This window comes from Populus alba, chromosome 14, assembly GCF_005239225.2.
Source record: "Populus alba chromosome 14, ASM523922v2, whole genome shotgun sequence".
Lineage (NCBI taxonomy): Eukaryota > Viridiplantae > Streptophyta > Magnoliopsida > Malpighiales > Salicaceae > Populus > Populus alba.
The window spans coordinates 8,449,877-8,463,780 of record NC_133297.1 but is presented as its reverse complement, the minus strand read 5'-3'; the positions used below and the strand labels follow the sequence as shown (position 1 = coordinate 8,463,780).

Genomic DNA, 13,904 nt, shown 5'->3' with positions numbered 1-13,904 from the left:
AAAAAAAAGTATTTCATAACTTAATGAGGTGTTTAGGATAGCGATAAATATTGTTTTTAAAAGTATTTTTTACTTAAAAAAACATTAAAATAATAATATTTTTCATGTTTTAAAAATTATTTTTGATATTAGTATATTAAAATTATAAAAAAATATAGAAGAAAAATAATTTAAAGAAAAAAATTAAAATTTTTGTAAAGCATAATTAAACCGCGCTTTCAAACAACCTCAAATGGAACCACAAGGATGAAATAGGCTAGTTAAATGTTTTTTTTCTAAAATAAAATTGGAAGTTTAGACTTGTTTTTCATTTATTGAATTGAGTATTTATGAACTGGGGAGCCGTAAGATTAATCATGCTATTTAAATAATATTAAGAAGGTATGTTTTCAAAGGGATTTTTTTTTAAGATTTGTAAATTCAATACCTCCCTTTACTATTTTTTTTCCTGGGAGTATATTAACTTGCAAGCATTTTCTCTTTAAAATCTGTTTAATATTGTAATATTAATTGTTTTTAAAGTACTTCTCATTTAAAAATACATTAAAATAATATTTTTTACTTCTAACTTGTGAATTCTAACTCATAGCATATTTTTTCTTAAAAAAAAATAATTTAAGCCATTTTTATTAAATATATTTTTAATTTAAATTCATTTTTCTCATAAATTACTTATAAAAACAACCTTCAAATTATGATTTAAAATAAAAGGTCATATCAAAAGGAATCTAAATCCACTTATCATCTATGCCAACAATTGGCGGCCACTCGAGAATTTCTATCCTTGGGTGTAAAAGAGACAAACATATCCACACCCACACACGCCAGTAGTTTGTATTAATTCAATTGATCTCAGGCTGGCCTTGCAAGATAAAAGTATGATTTCCATAAAGACCTAGGGAAACGGAAAGAAAGCGCTCAGTTCATGATAATTCTCCCTCTTCGTAGGCGCATTGCTGGGTGGACAAGCTTCTAGACAAAGAAAGTTAGAAACCATAAGAAACTATACATTCAGAGTCAGCATATATATATATATATATATATATATATATATCAGGTAACCAGTGGGTTTCTAAGCAAATTGTCGACACAAATATTCCTGTTTAACATTCATTGTCCATTGATGATCAACCTAAATTATTCTACTTATAAAACATTACCGTCACAATATTCTGTTCCATAAGTTAAGCATGCCGCCGGGAGGGAGCATGATCATGCACTGTGTGCCACAGGGACCCCGGAAGAGTCACGAGACTGCTGTAAAGTCTCACATAATTGCTTCAGTGCCTTGTCGTATGATATAAACCCCATGAACCAGAATTCATGACCATCTGTTGTCACAACTTGGATGTACTTATCAGAAGGGTTCATTCTGTTTGAAGAAGGATTTACTGCTCTCAACCGTTCAGGCTGCACCACGACCTATATATACATATATCGAGGGAGTTAAACAACAGAAAATGCTATCTGGAAAGTAAAAGGAAAACTTATCAGTTGCCTGCTAAAAGTTTTAAGCAGAATTATTAGAAATAGGTAACCAAATAAACGGGCCTGGTTCAAAGAACTAAGATAATAGATAAAGCCTTGTAAGGAAACAGTTATTGCACGAGTTCACATCAATCATTTCTCGCTTTCAGGTCAATGAAACTTGTAATGATTTCTAATTGCAAAGTGCAAAATTTGTTTAAATACTGTTCAAAAACTTTCTATTCAAGAAATAGAACATTGAAAAGCATGTGTTATCCAGCTTAGATTAACAGAAATGAGATATTGATGGCGAGTGCATTGCCAAGAAATGTAGTAGAAGATTATAACCTTGTAATACATCCATTGCTGCTGTCCTGTGGGAGAATAATAGCAGAAGGGATGCTCACTGCAAAAGGCCACCTTTTTGGAGGATATATAAAGTGTCCCGATGACAGGTCCTGTGGAAGTTGATATATAGCAAGCATATGCTTTCAAGAACTTCTCTCCAGGCAAGACCTCAAATGTCTGCTGGAATACCTTATCATGTCCTCCTTCAGTAAGTACCTTTGTCCCTTGAGAAATCCTTGCCATTGCCGCATCGGTGAAACTAGGACTAACCTTGACTGTTGTTCTCAAAACACAAAATTACACACGAGAATCGCATCCATATTTGAGAATTAAAACTAAGTAATTTGCATTACATGAACAAAAGAACCAAAACAAAAAATTGGCTTCCTAATTTCCAAAAGTACAGGTTTAACTCACAAAACAAAGTGGGTGCTTTGTGTCATTCCTAAAAATCATTAACTCAATGTTCTTGATGGGACAATAGGCCCAAGACACAATTCACACCCGTGTTTGGTCATAGACGATGGAGGGTAGCCTAACCCGTTGTTCTTTGATTAGGAGATTGGGTTTTGTTACTGGATTTGATGTTATTCTATATTAGACTTTATTTTATTTTTCTTGGGGTTCTGACCTAGTTATTGATCAGGAAGGGTTTGCTATTCATAAGCAATCTTCTTACATTTTGAAGGCAGTTTTTGATGAATTAATAAAATTTACGTAGTTGCAAACTTTACCTCCTCTTATCTCTTTTCTTTTTTCTTCTCTTCTCTTCTCTTTTTCATCTCCTTTTCTTCTACTTCTCAGCTTTTTTCTTTCTCCCCTTTTAATTCTCTTAGATCTCTTTTGTACCGCATCAGTTCTACAAAGATCACTTCCCTTCTTGAAGTCCGGAAACAATGAACTCCTCAAGGTTGTAAAACATCCTTTAGAGGAGAATAATAATATCTGGCTTTTGTATTCCTGAAATGGTTCTCAAAGCCAAGGCAATGAATCTATTCCGTCTGTTTATACCTTCTTTTCCCCCCCCTATTAACCTGTGTCTTTCCTCGTATCCATTCTATGAAGACATGCCTCCACATTCATCCATTCTCATAGATCCCAAATTTACTTGAAAAAAATTATAAAAAGGTCAAGAAGAGTGTTCATTCACTTGGTTTCTCAACAAAGGCCAGATAAGCATCTTCGACTATGCAATAAAAAACAAGCCATTTTGTGGGTTCAGTTTGTATTTGATCATAACTAAAAAAGCTGGTGAATCAAGGTGAACCCCAATCAGTCACAGTGTTCAAATTTAAGCAGACAGGGGAGGGGGGACCAAAGGGACTTTCTCCTACTTTTATATGTTTATACTAGGCTAGTTCGTAGGCAATGCTGGATGGCACCTTTCCATGAGACTTCATTTTCTTAAAGATGAAAAGATAAACCCAATAAGCCAAGTAAAAAGAGGCGATGCAAGGTTTTTCCACTCGACATTGCAGTGGCATTAAATTTAATGATGGTGCATATTAAGGGCAGGCAAGAAGAATTTACTTAGTCCTGACTCTTGATTGATGGTAACATGAAGAGGAAAGGGAAAAGAAAAACTCACAGTGATGCCAGATGTTATCAGCATAGACTTCTGCTTTCCTAGTGGCCACTTCAACCCTTTTCCCGCATCGATTCAGAGCATCACATATCTTCCCCATCGATCCTGATAGAAGTAGAGCGATAATTAACAATTTAGATTATAATTAAAAACAAACACCACGAAAGGCACTCATGAACTCAAAAGTCAAAAGATCTGACTCACCGTTGCCATTTGTCCCGTGTCCATTACTAGCAGCCGGAGGAACAGGCGCGAACTGGAGGTAAGGATTGTTGTTATTGTAGTCCATGCTGTGTTGAGGATGGCGATTGGGGTTCACTGTATTGCGTCGGGGTTGCGGAGCTGTGCAAGTTATAAGGCAGCAAGCCGGTTGCCTCACTTTTCCTCCACCGCCCAAACGTCACTTCGATTTTAGCTCCACGTTATTATTCCCCGTGGTAACCTGCTTCGTCGGCGGATTTATTTATTTATTTATTTATTCGAAGGTGGTATTTTCGGAGCAGCCTGTTTATCTACAGATATTACTATTCTTTTTATTAAAAGGATGCCTTCACATCGTTTGATGCATGCAAGACAATTTCAACAGATATCAAAATAAAATGCCTTTTGCTTTGGGTGTGGAGTGGAATTTGAGTGATTCCATTGATTTTGTGGGGATATTGTATTTAAGTTGCAAGTGTTAGAGAATTTATAAACGGAATCATGTACGAAATTTATCTTTTTTGAGTTCATATTTTATGTGATTAGAGAAAAGCATTCAGTTTGGATAAGCTTTGTGGTGAGAAAGCATTCAAGTGCAATTAGGGAGCGTAGAAAAATGGAGGGAGAGAAAAACTATCTGCAAGACTCCAGGATTACACGACTTTGAGTGCAAGATTCCGAGATTCGGATCATTAGATTTAATGGTAAATTTTAAAATATTATTATTTGAGTGTTTTTTAGATGGAATAATATTATTTTTTTATATTTTTTAAAATATTTAGATTGAATTTCATTTAAGTTTGATAATCTCGGCTTCGAAATTAATTCAAGATAAAACTTGATGTGGACTATACTTCAGTTGACTAGATAAGCCAAGCTTATAGTTAAGGAGGAGAAATCATTATTTCCCCTAGTATTGAATAATATTTTATTTTATTTTAATTTATTATTTAATATTAAATTTATTAATAATTGAGTTTTATAATTTATTATAATTTACTTTTTATAAAATTATCACATTTTAGTAATTTGAATAACGAATTTTTTGAGTTAATCAAATTAACTTGATTTTTTTAATGAAGTTAATCAAATTATTCTATGAGTTTAAGTTTTATAAATTTTAGAATTATTAAAATTTTATATAATTATTAATTATAAAATTAATTAACTTAACCAAACAATCACATTAATAATAATAATAATAAAAAAAAAATCCAAAGCCAAAGGAAGGAATAAGTTCGGCACAGACAGGTACGAGAGAGAGAGAAAGATGTAAAGCTACTATCCTAATTCCTATTCCCCCAAAAAACGGCACTCTTGCCCATTTCGGGTCTCCGTTTTCAACTACTGTAGAAGAGAAAAGCCCCCATTTTCAGCTTCAATTCATATGCTTCGCCTTTTCTCTGTTTTTCATTTTCAAGGTTTGATTCTCTACTCTCTCACTGTGATTTTCCTTTTTCCATTGATCTGGTCTCTGTTATGGTTTCGGAAATATGATCAGTTGATGGTTTTGGGTAATTGGCTGGAAAGGTTGCTATTTGAATGTTGGGTTTGATCCACTAATTATGCTGTTGCATCCTATCTTGCAAGTTTTATATATATATATATATATAGCAGAGGCATTTTCTCTCTGGTTACTTGGTTTTAATCTTTTCTTTCTTTGCCGGTTTCTGAAGATTAGAGTCTTCCAAAATTTGTGTTGCAAATGATCTGGGTTGGACCCAAATTCATGCCAATGAAATCTGGTAACACGCTGGAGATGAATTGTACATTGAGATGTGAAGAAGTATCTACTTGTGTACATGTATTGTGAGTTTGTGGATATATAAGAATATATAGGAATGTGATTCTAGTACAGCAATCATGGACAGAAATATCAACTATAGCAGCAAGCAATGTAGAAGGTATCGCGAGATGCTTCATATTGCCATCGCTAATAGTAATTCTAGGCATTTCATTTGGAGCTGGTTGATCAATTTTTGCATTTTTTTCAACCACCTTTTTTTTATCAACGGCTGAGAACACCAATTTACTTGCATTTTCAACTCCTAAATTTAGAATATTCATTCGCTTTTGTTTTGATGAATTGTTTCTTTGGTGTTGTCATAAGGGGTTTAAAATTTAAGGAATTCTCATTTAAATTGTGCTGATTTTGATGACTATGGTCATCTTCTCTTCAGGCACCTTAATTAGTTCTGGTGATTAAGTTTCAGATCTGGGATTCGATATGTTCATGTAACTTAAGGATTCTCTTCACACTACTTTCTGTATCAATGGGCATACAGAAGATTTGCCATCGGAGTTCAAGTTCTGATAAAGTTTCTTGTGTCTTCAATGGTGAAGTCAAGCTGATGAGAGATAACCCAGTCCTGGGAGCAGACTCAGGGAATGATTCAGATGATTGTGAACTTGCTGAATTGAACTGTGAGCTTGGCATGGTGGAAGGCCAGTGGTGCTGCATACCATATGAGCTCTATGATCTTCCAGATTTGAGGGAAATATTATCTCTAGACACATGGAATTTGTGTTTAACAGAGGAAGAAAGGTTCCATCTGTCAGCTTACCTTCCAGACATGGACCAAGAGACGTTTTGCTTGACTATGAAGGAACTTTTTGATGGCAGTGAAATATATTTTGGGAATCCGTTGGATAAATTCTTCAAAAAATTGAAAGCTGGATTCTACCCTCCTAAGGTGGCTTGCTTCAGAGAAGGCTTGCAGTTTTTACAAAGGAAGCAATATTATCATTCGCTTAGAGCTTACCATGACAGGATGATACAAAAGTTTATAGACATGAGAAGGTTATGGGATCAGCGTGAAATGAGTCCTGGTATCGAGGAAAATATTTCTACTTGGAAAAACAGGAGAAAACAAAAGAGCATCAATATGCTTGATCTAAATGAATCTCCTGATGACGATCATCTGTTAAGTGAGAAGGTCAACTTGGAATTGAAGGCGACGAAGCTAGTGGAGAGTGAGAATTCAGCAAAGGACAGGCCACCCTTTCTGTCTGCTAACAGGCCAAAATTTGCTGCTCCATACTGCAGACCAAAGGGGGTTCTAAAGATGAAGGCATCCGGCAATGATTCATTCCATAATTACAATTCAAAGATGGTTGTGGCTGACTTCTCAGAACACTATCGATCATTGCCCAAGGGACTGTTGAAAATAGTACCTAAAGCTCCTTCAGTTCAGCTGGAACAATCAGACATTGTGCCAACAGGAGTGCAATCAAACTTTCCTGCTGGGACTCATGGCATACGGGATTTTAAGTTTTCTCCTTTACCAGCTTCTCTATGCTTTCAGAATGCAGGTAGCCTGCATGAATATCCATTTCTAAGGCAAAAGGCTGATGGTAGCAGAGTTTATTCTCCTCCAGACCAACCTCAGTTTCTAATGGATCCACAGGAAAGTGTTAGAGTTACCAGTAATCACCCAGAAAGCTCTACAAGAAAAGTGAAACTGGAAACACCTTCATCTTTAGATGACAATTCTGTTTTAGGAAAACACAAATTGTTTGGAGTTGATATGGGAAGGTTTCTGAATAAGGAATGCAAGTCATCCTTGGATACAGTGGGTGCAATGCCGTATACCTTTGGCAGTGAAAATCCGAGGGCAAATGTGGGCAGAGAATTTAATGGCTCTTCCCTGAGATCCTTGGAATCATTCCCATTTCGTATCCAGTATCAGGGAGGGGAGCAGCACATGACACCCTTAAAACAAGAGCATCTCACTATCCATCCAAGAATTCCAGAAGTGGTTCCCACAATTTCAGATGTTGGCAATGGTAAGCAAGAAACGTTAATGGGTTCTTCACACCAAAAGAATGGTGAGAATGATGTCAGCATCAGAAAACCGGAGAAGCTATCGGGTAAATCCAGTGTGTTGGAGGCATTTAAGGATAAAAAGTTACTGCCATTGACGTACAAGCGAAGGAAAGTTGTAACTAAGGCCAACGCATTAAACTTTGGCAAGTCACTAACAGCAGCTGCTGATTTGAAGTCTGCAATTCCAAAAGAATCAAATCAAGATTTTAGGGAAGGTGTGAAAACTGTGAAGATAAAATTAATGGGATTGAAAGATATGCCCTTGGACGAGGAACCTGAAACAACACTTCATGGACTAAAGTAGGTACTTCCGAGTAATATCAATTTTCTTTGTGGTTTCCACAAAATTACTCTGTAGTATATGCTTTCTAAGATGTGTAAATCGAAGTATAGTGAAAAAAGAAAGCTCCCATCTTCGTGATAATCCCATTGCAAACTTATAGTCTGCCACGGAGCTTACCATCAGCATGTGGGTGCGTATGTAGTTGTAAATATTTTATTGTTGACTTGTCAAGTTACAGCACTGAAGTCAAGCATATCGTCATATCAAAATTAACACTATATAAATGTGGTAACTTTTGAGCTCTGCATTGAAAATCAATTATTCTTTTCAGCTGGCTCAGTGTTTAGCCCAGAATTAGAGAGGCATGCAGCTACACTCTGCCTGAACCTCGTTGTTTCGTGATCAGCTCTTGGCGGGGAGAAAAGATAACGAAAGTCATCTGACAATTAAAACCACAATTAACTCCTATGTAACGAGTTATTGATCACGCAGCTGCCCTGTCATGGATGGCAATCCTAATAATCAATGGATTTGAAAAACAGAAGGAACGATTCATTCAAGATCTGATGCTATGGTCTGACATTAAAACGGCAGTACAGCTAAATTAAAAAAAGTAAAGAAAGAGAAAACCCAGAGTCTATTGCCATTAAAACGACTTCTATTTTAAACGTTACGAGCTACCGCTTTTCCAGTACTCCAAATGAACACCTCGCCTTCTACAAGATGACTAGCTAAAAAGCTGGCTACAATTTCCCTCAACTTTTATTTGTGCAAACATGATATCTGTTATCGGCGGAGGAAAATAATCTACTTCTGTTGTACAAAGGGAATTGGTATGCATCAATACTCGGTAATGTTTTAAGAATGGTCGGCTCTTCTATTCACATCAAACCGCAGCAATTCATTTGCTGACCCGAACCAAAAATATCTGCATTTCAGACCAATGATCTCAGTTATCTTCTCCGATTTCTACCTTTTAAAGTAAGCACATTGATAATTCATTCGTCATCTCACTCATGTCCATTAACATGGTTCTCCTCATCGCCTCCTTCATCCCCTCTACCCCCATAATTAACCCATGGCAACATGGATTCAAACAAGACAGCCAATGCACTGCGATTCGCAACATCACGTGGAGCAGGGCCACCATCAAGTGGGTTGGCAATTTGTCCCCCATTTCGCTCAGGCTCCCTCATCCTTGGATCAACCACGAAGTTTTGCAAGTTCTCAGGTGGAAGTGTTGGAACTGTATCAGAGAAGTCTGAAACCAGCAAATGGCCGTACCTGTAAAGAGAAAGAAATGTCAACTCAAACATGCATGATAAACATGGTACCAATAGTTGAATAAACCCGGATGCAATGGATCTATCACATTCTGCACACCCCTAAATTGACACCCAACCATAAAATTGATTCCGTCATCCAAGGGAAATGAGTTATAATAACAATAAATACCATCATTGCTTGTGACGAAACAACAATTAACAACAACAATAATTAACAGATACAAATAGGTGGTTGGAGCAGAATAGAGGAACTGAGTCCATAATTCAGAACACTTACTCATTGTTCTCAGATGAAAAGGCCTCTTTTCTCACACAAGCCCAATCCTTGGCATCACTGGTACTATGTTCTAGAGTTTCGATCACTTGTAGAGCACTGACACGAAGCAATTTTTGCAAGTCTGGAAGCCTCCATATGATATAACTTTTCTCTACATATATGTTAATCAGGTGATCCAAGGATGCAGACCCTGTTTTCTCTGATCGAAAAAACACATGCTTTATTATATTTGTCCATGCCTGATCTTTCAAAGGTACCTTGGCCACTAACTTTTTAAGGACTGACGGGTGAAGCATTAAAGCCTGCTTCATCAAATCAGCTGAGTTAGACTTTGTAGCACAAGTATCGGCATCTTTTGAGGGTTCCTCTCGCTCAAGATAAAACCGGCAAATGGCAAGAGAGTATGAGAAATTTGGAAACAGCCACAAGGAGTTATCACTTTTATAGTCTTCAGAAAACCATTCCAACCATGCATACTCCTCAGCCCTCAAAGCAAAGTAATCAACACAGAACATGGCCCCCATTGGATCATCTAAATCCAGTGAAAGCAACAGTTTGCAAACCTCAAGAGCAGAACGATGACATCCACGTCTGTCCAAGTTTTTCATGTGAGTGAAAAGTGTTGTAAACAGTGGCTTGTTCGTTTCATGGCAGATCTTCAACTGGCAATTTGCCTGCAAGGGGGAGAATGTGGGATGCCATGCACATTCCAAGGCATATAAACTCTTCGCAATAGAATCAGCTGACATTTGATTCTCACCCACAAATTTAAAATAGTCTGCCATTGTTACAAGTGAATCCAAGTGATAAGGGTGGTATAACAGAATGCTTGCTATGCCATTCAGATCATGAATAGCCTTGGCAGCTTCAAATGTCCTCTGCGCTTGATCAGAGGAAGATGAGTGAACATACCTGTGTCAATAAAACAATACAGAATCAGGACATGCATGAGCAATGAGTTTGAAAATAAATATATTAGAATTTTTTACATGTGAACTAAACCATTGATAACTTCAATGATAGGCAGAGATGCAATATTTCCTTAAAAAACATGAGAAAAATGGTTGCAATCCATGTAAATGACAAATATATAGAAAAAAACCATATTTAGCAGCCCATATAGAATATGAACGCATCTTGTGCAGAAGTAAAGATGCTTTACGCAGATTTCAGAATAAGTTCACACAAACACAAATGATAATGCTCTGTCTGCAGCCAGAGTGCAAAAGACAAAATGCTAGGGCTGCTTGCAACTAGACTGTTGGTTAAAGTGTCTTAGAGATCACTGTACATTTTCAAAGTCTCATCAGGTGGGTTAAACTTTAAAGACATGATATCATTGCTTCATCCCCCCACTATGATCACTCCCCAGCCCAATAAAGAAAAAAATCCTAGCAATACACTAAAAGCATGTTTCTTGATAACCAAGATAAACCCATGACTAAAAATGAAAAATTCCCAAAGTGAATGCTACCATTCACAAGAAAGTGTCCCCTAAAGGCAAACAAAAATAAAGAATATACATTCAGTAAGAGAGAATGAAGAAACTATCAGTAATGATTGGACATCATAATATCGACAGATGCATAATCTGGGAAATATAGAAGTAAAGCAAGGACATTCTTTACCTAAAATGGTGGTATCCATCCTTAGTTTCCAAAAACTCCATGGATAAAGATCCATCCCACCGAGGCCAATGTTCTGATGGAGAGACTAAAATAGTCCTTCTAGTATGATGGGCTCCACGTCTGCCCCCAATAACCTGTCTAGAACTGCTGGCTTGATTACTTTTCTCAAATGATTTCACCACCTTAGAACCAAAAATTCTCCTTAGCTCGTTCTCAGGATTCAAACATTTCGGATCCACTTGTAAGGCGGAAGGTGCACACTGTTTCACAAATTCTGCACAAAGTTTGGAAGTTTCTGGTTTGGTTTTGGTGGGGCAAGGTTGATGTCTTGAAGAATTAACATCCAAGGATAAAGTATCTAACATGTCATCAAAAGGTTCTTTGACTTTATTTGTAACTGAAGACAAACCAGTCTTGCTTTTCTTTTTCTTCTTTTTCTTTGATTTCTGATTGGATGTTGAAATGGCACCAGCCATGCTTTTCATCCCAGACAATTCTTGTTTGTGATTGTTTCCCACTACCATTTCATCATCAATTTCTGGCTCATTCTCCTGCAGCTGAAATCAAACATTAGCAAGTGAAAGTAAATGGAAAGCAGTTATTGCACTCTTTCCTTTCACAACCACCAGTAATCCTTGAGAACAATTGTAAAACGAGGAACAAAAAATTCACAAACAAATCTCCCAGATAAACTTGCAAATACACTGTTAGCATATCTTCTCAAAGTCAAATGTCCTTCAAAATTTCACATGAATGCATCAATATGCTTGATATTTAACCAAGTCTTCACACTCCAGAGCAATTTGGCCAGTGAACAAAAGCACAAGAAGGGGAGTGTAACATATCAGAAAAAAAGATCAGTCGAAAAATACTGTAAATGATGCTATAAAAGCTGAACCAAGTGCTTAAGAAGACTGTAATAGTCCTTCATAAGCAGGCAAAAATACATAACCATAGGAAACCGCATGAAAGCTGAACCAAATGTAAAGAATGCCACAAAAGTGAACTGATTGTAGAGGATTCTATGAAAACTGGATTGGATGTAAAGGATACCACGCAAACTAAACATATTGCAAAAGAAATGGGTCAACTGCATTGGACGTTCTGTAATGAAAAGGCATGAGCATCTTTTTTCAGTCTCAGTTTTTCTGCTAGCTACAAGGTTCATGGTTTATCAAAAAATAGCGCCTCTGGGTGTTGCCCTACTACAGTTTATGCTTTAAAATCTCAAAATAGAATCTCAATCTCACAAGAGATTAATCAAAATTTTACAAAGGGACAAGTTTTACACAACAATACATCATAGGAAGGTATTGGATGCCCACGTTGAAACTTAAAAGGGAAAACTACATACATAAACAATAGGTAACATACATACTGGGGCACCTTTCCAAACACTGATTACCCATTATTAAGACATCATAAACAACATAAAAACATGGATATAAACAACAAAGCAATAAAGATAGTCATGAAGCAATAGGTAACTTTCTGGTTTTGATCAGTTAAAATTGTTGTACAATAGGCGCTAGGATTGGTGAATAAAACCTGATCAACGTCATCATCATTGAGAAGGTCAAATGGATTTATTGCAGGGCGAGTTCCCGAATAAGGAGATTCACCTTCCTCCTCCTCAGACTCATCATGATGCTGTTGCTGTTGTAGTTCTTGTTCTTTCAGGACTTTCTTCAATAACCTAACTGACATTCTGTCTAACTTTTTTTTGCTTCTGAAAAATATCAGAGAATCTGATTGGATTTCCTGTCTTTCGGACCTGAAAGAACAATCTCCTGGAAGACGATAGGGATTGGGATTGTTCTTTTCCTCCTTGAGGCGTAATAATGGTGGTGGAGACGACGATATTGCTCGATTAGGAGTCTCTGGATCCTTGCCTAAAATGGTCCATTGGTTTTAGGCTTTAGCCCCAAGCACCTTCTCTTGTTCTATTTGGGCTCAGCGTGGACCTGGACTCTTCTTTTTGTTCACTAATTAGTATTTCGTAGACTCGTAGCTTTAAGCCCAAAGTTGAGAAGCACTGAGAAAAAATATAATTAGTTTGAAATTGAAATAATAAATAATAATCATATCCATAAACCCAGTGTATGTAACTTAAAAAATATATATATATATAATTCCTGGTATGTAAATCTTATTAGGCCTGGTTTTAGTGTGTGGCATAGGACATATGATCTTTTCCCCTCATTTTATGAGCATCAAGCCTCCCTGTAGCATATTTTTTTAATAATAAAAATTTGTTGAACACTTGTTTTTAAAACTATTAATATTTGTTTCTACAATGCAAGTTTTATAATGTTGCAATATTACGGGAGTCTATGTATCACATATAAGGTATTAATTATTTATGTATGATAAAAACAAATCACCGCACGCAATTGATATATGTTATGAATTTTATTTCATAGTTATATCTAGGATGAAAATAAAATTGTATTTTCTTTTTTAAATTTATATTATAACAAGATTGGGATGTTAAAATAAATATTTATTTTATTATAATTGAGTTAAATATCGTATTTAGCATCTTCTGATACACATGCAATACAATGTATATGTCAGGAATACTTTTTTTTTTCTTTAATGAAAATTATAGGATTATAACTGAATTTTGATAAATCATTTTTTCTTGAAACAATTTTCCCTTTTTCTAAGTTAAAAAAAACGAAAAAGAATTATTGAGACTTTGCATTGTATGGAATATAAGGTAGAGAAAAAGAATAAAAAAATTGATTAAACTGAGAAAATTTAAAAAAAATAATAGAAAAAATTGAACCATGAAAAAACTCCGATTAAAATAAAAATAAAAAACTGAAACTGACTAGTTAAAACCAACTAGTTCGATTTGGTTTTGATTTTATAAGTTTTAAACTGAACTGAATTATACCCAAATAAAAAAAACAAAAAAAAACCGAGTCAAACTGACAAATCAAGCCAAATAAAAAAATCAAACCAAACCAGAAAAAACTGAGCCAAATTTATTTGAAC

At 35.8% G+C, this 13,904-nt stretch overlaps 3 protein-coding genes across 6 annotated transcripts; 1 reads left to right on the top strand and 2 right to left on the bottom strand.

Moving 5' to 3' along the window:
• Positions 1–1,051: 1,051 nt before the first annotated feature.
• Positions 1,052–4,055, bottom strand: LOC118041154 (GEM-like protein 1). The gene is made up of 4 exons (XM_035048324.2): positions 3,605–4,055; positions 3,404–3,505; positions 1,816–2,090; positions 1,052–1,422 (listed from the first exon to the last, which is right to left on the bottom strand). The coding sequence occupies exons 1-4, from the start codon at positions 3,687–3,689 to the stop codon at positions 1,213–1,215; spliced, it is 672 nt and encodes a 223-aa protein (XP_034904215.1). The 5' UTR covers positions 3,690–4,055; the 3' UTR covers positions 1,052–1,212.
• A 767-nt stretch (positions 4,056–4,822) lies between these two features.
• On the top strand, positions 4,823–8,017 carry LOC118041156 (uncharacterized). 3 transcript variants are annotated; one of them, XM_035048329.2, is made up of 2 exons: positions 4,823–5,022; positions 5,815–8,017. In XM_035048329.2, the coding sequence occupies exon 2, from the start codon at positions 5,875–5,877 to the stop codon at positions 7,729–7,731; it is 1,857 nt and encodes a 618-aa protein (XP_034904220.1). In that variant the 5' UTR covers positions 4,823–5,022; positions 5,815–5,874; the 3' UTR covers positions 7,732–8,017. The 3 variants fall into 3 exon arrangements, with proteins under 3 accessions (XP_034904220.1, XP_034904221.1, XP_034904219.1); XM_035048330.2 differs by having other exon boundaries at positions 5,809–8,017; XM_035048328.2 differs by having other exon boundaries at positions 5,782–8,017.
• Positions 8,018–8,240: 223 nt separating this feature from the next.
• Positions 8,241–12,793, bottom strand: LOC118041155 (uncharacterized). Of its 2 annotated transcripts, none has more exons than XM_035048325.2 (4): positions 12,450–12,793; positions 10,902–11,458; positions 9,274–10,185; positions 8,241–8,994 (listed from the first exon to the last, which is right to left on the bottom strand). In XM_035048325.2, exons 1-4 carry the CDS (start codon positions 12,606–12,608, stop codon positions 8,721–8,723), a joined length of 1,902 nt encoding a protein of 633 aa, XP_034904216.1. In that variant the 5' UTR covers positions 12,609–12,793; the 3' UTR covers positions 8,241–8,720. The 2 variants fall into 2 exon arrangements, with proteins under 2 accessions (XP_034904216.1, XP_034904218.1); XM_035048327.2 differs by having other exon boundaries at positions 10,902–11,452.
• Positions 12,794–13,904: the final 1,111 nt, after the last annotated feature.

Bases quoted from the DNA above. Each gene is read 5' to 3' on its own strand.
- LOC118041154 (XM_035048324.2), bottom strand. From the start codon at position 3,689: ATGGACTACAATAACAACAATCCTTACCTCCAGTTCGCGCCTGTTCCT. The intron at 3,506-3,604 runs GTGAGTCAGATC...TACTTCTATCAG, and splicing joins ACACGGGACAAATGGCAACG to GATCGATGGGGAAGATATGT. The intron at 2,091-3,403 runs GTGAGTTTTTCT...TGAGAACAACAG, and splicing joins TGATAACATCTGGCATCACT to TCAAGGTTAGTCCTAGTTTC.
- LOC118041156 (XM_035048329.2), top strand. From the start codon at position 5,875: ATGGGCATACAGAAGATTTGCCATCGGAGTTCAAGTTCTGATAAAGTT.
- LOC118041155 (XM_035048325.2), bottom strand. From the start codon at position 12,608: ATGTCAGTTAGGTTATTGAAGAAAGTCCTGAAAGAACAAGAACTACAA. The intron at 11,459-12,449 runs GTTTTATTCACC...GTTTGATTTCAG, and splicing joins ATGATGATGACGTTGATCAG to CTGCAGGAGAATGAGCCAGA. The intron at 8,995-9,273 runs GTAAGTGTTCTG...TTCTCTTTACAG, and splicing joins TTTTCATCTGAGAACAATGA to GTACGGCCATTTGCTGGTTT.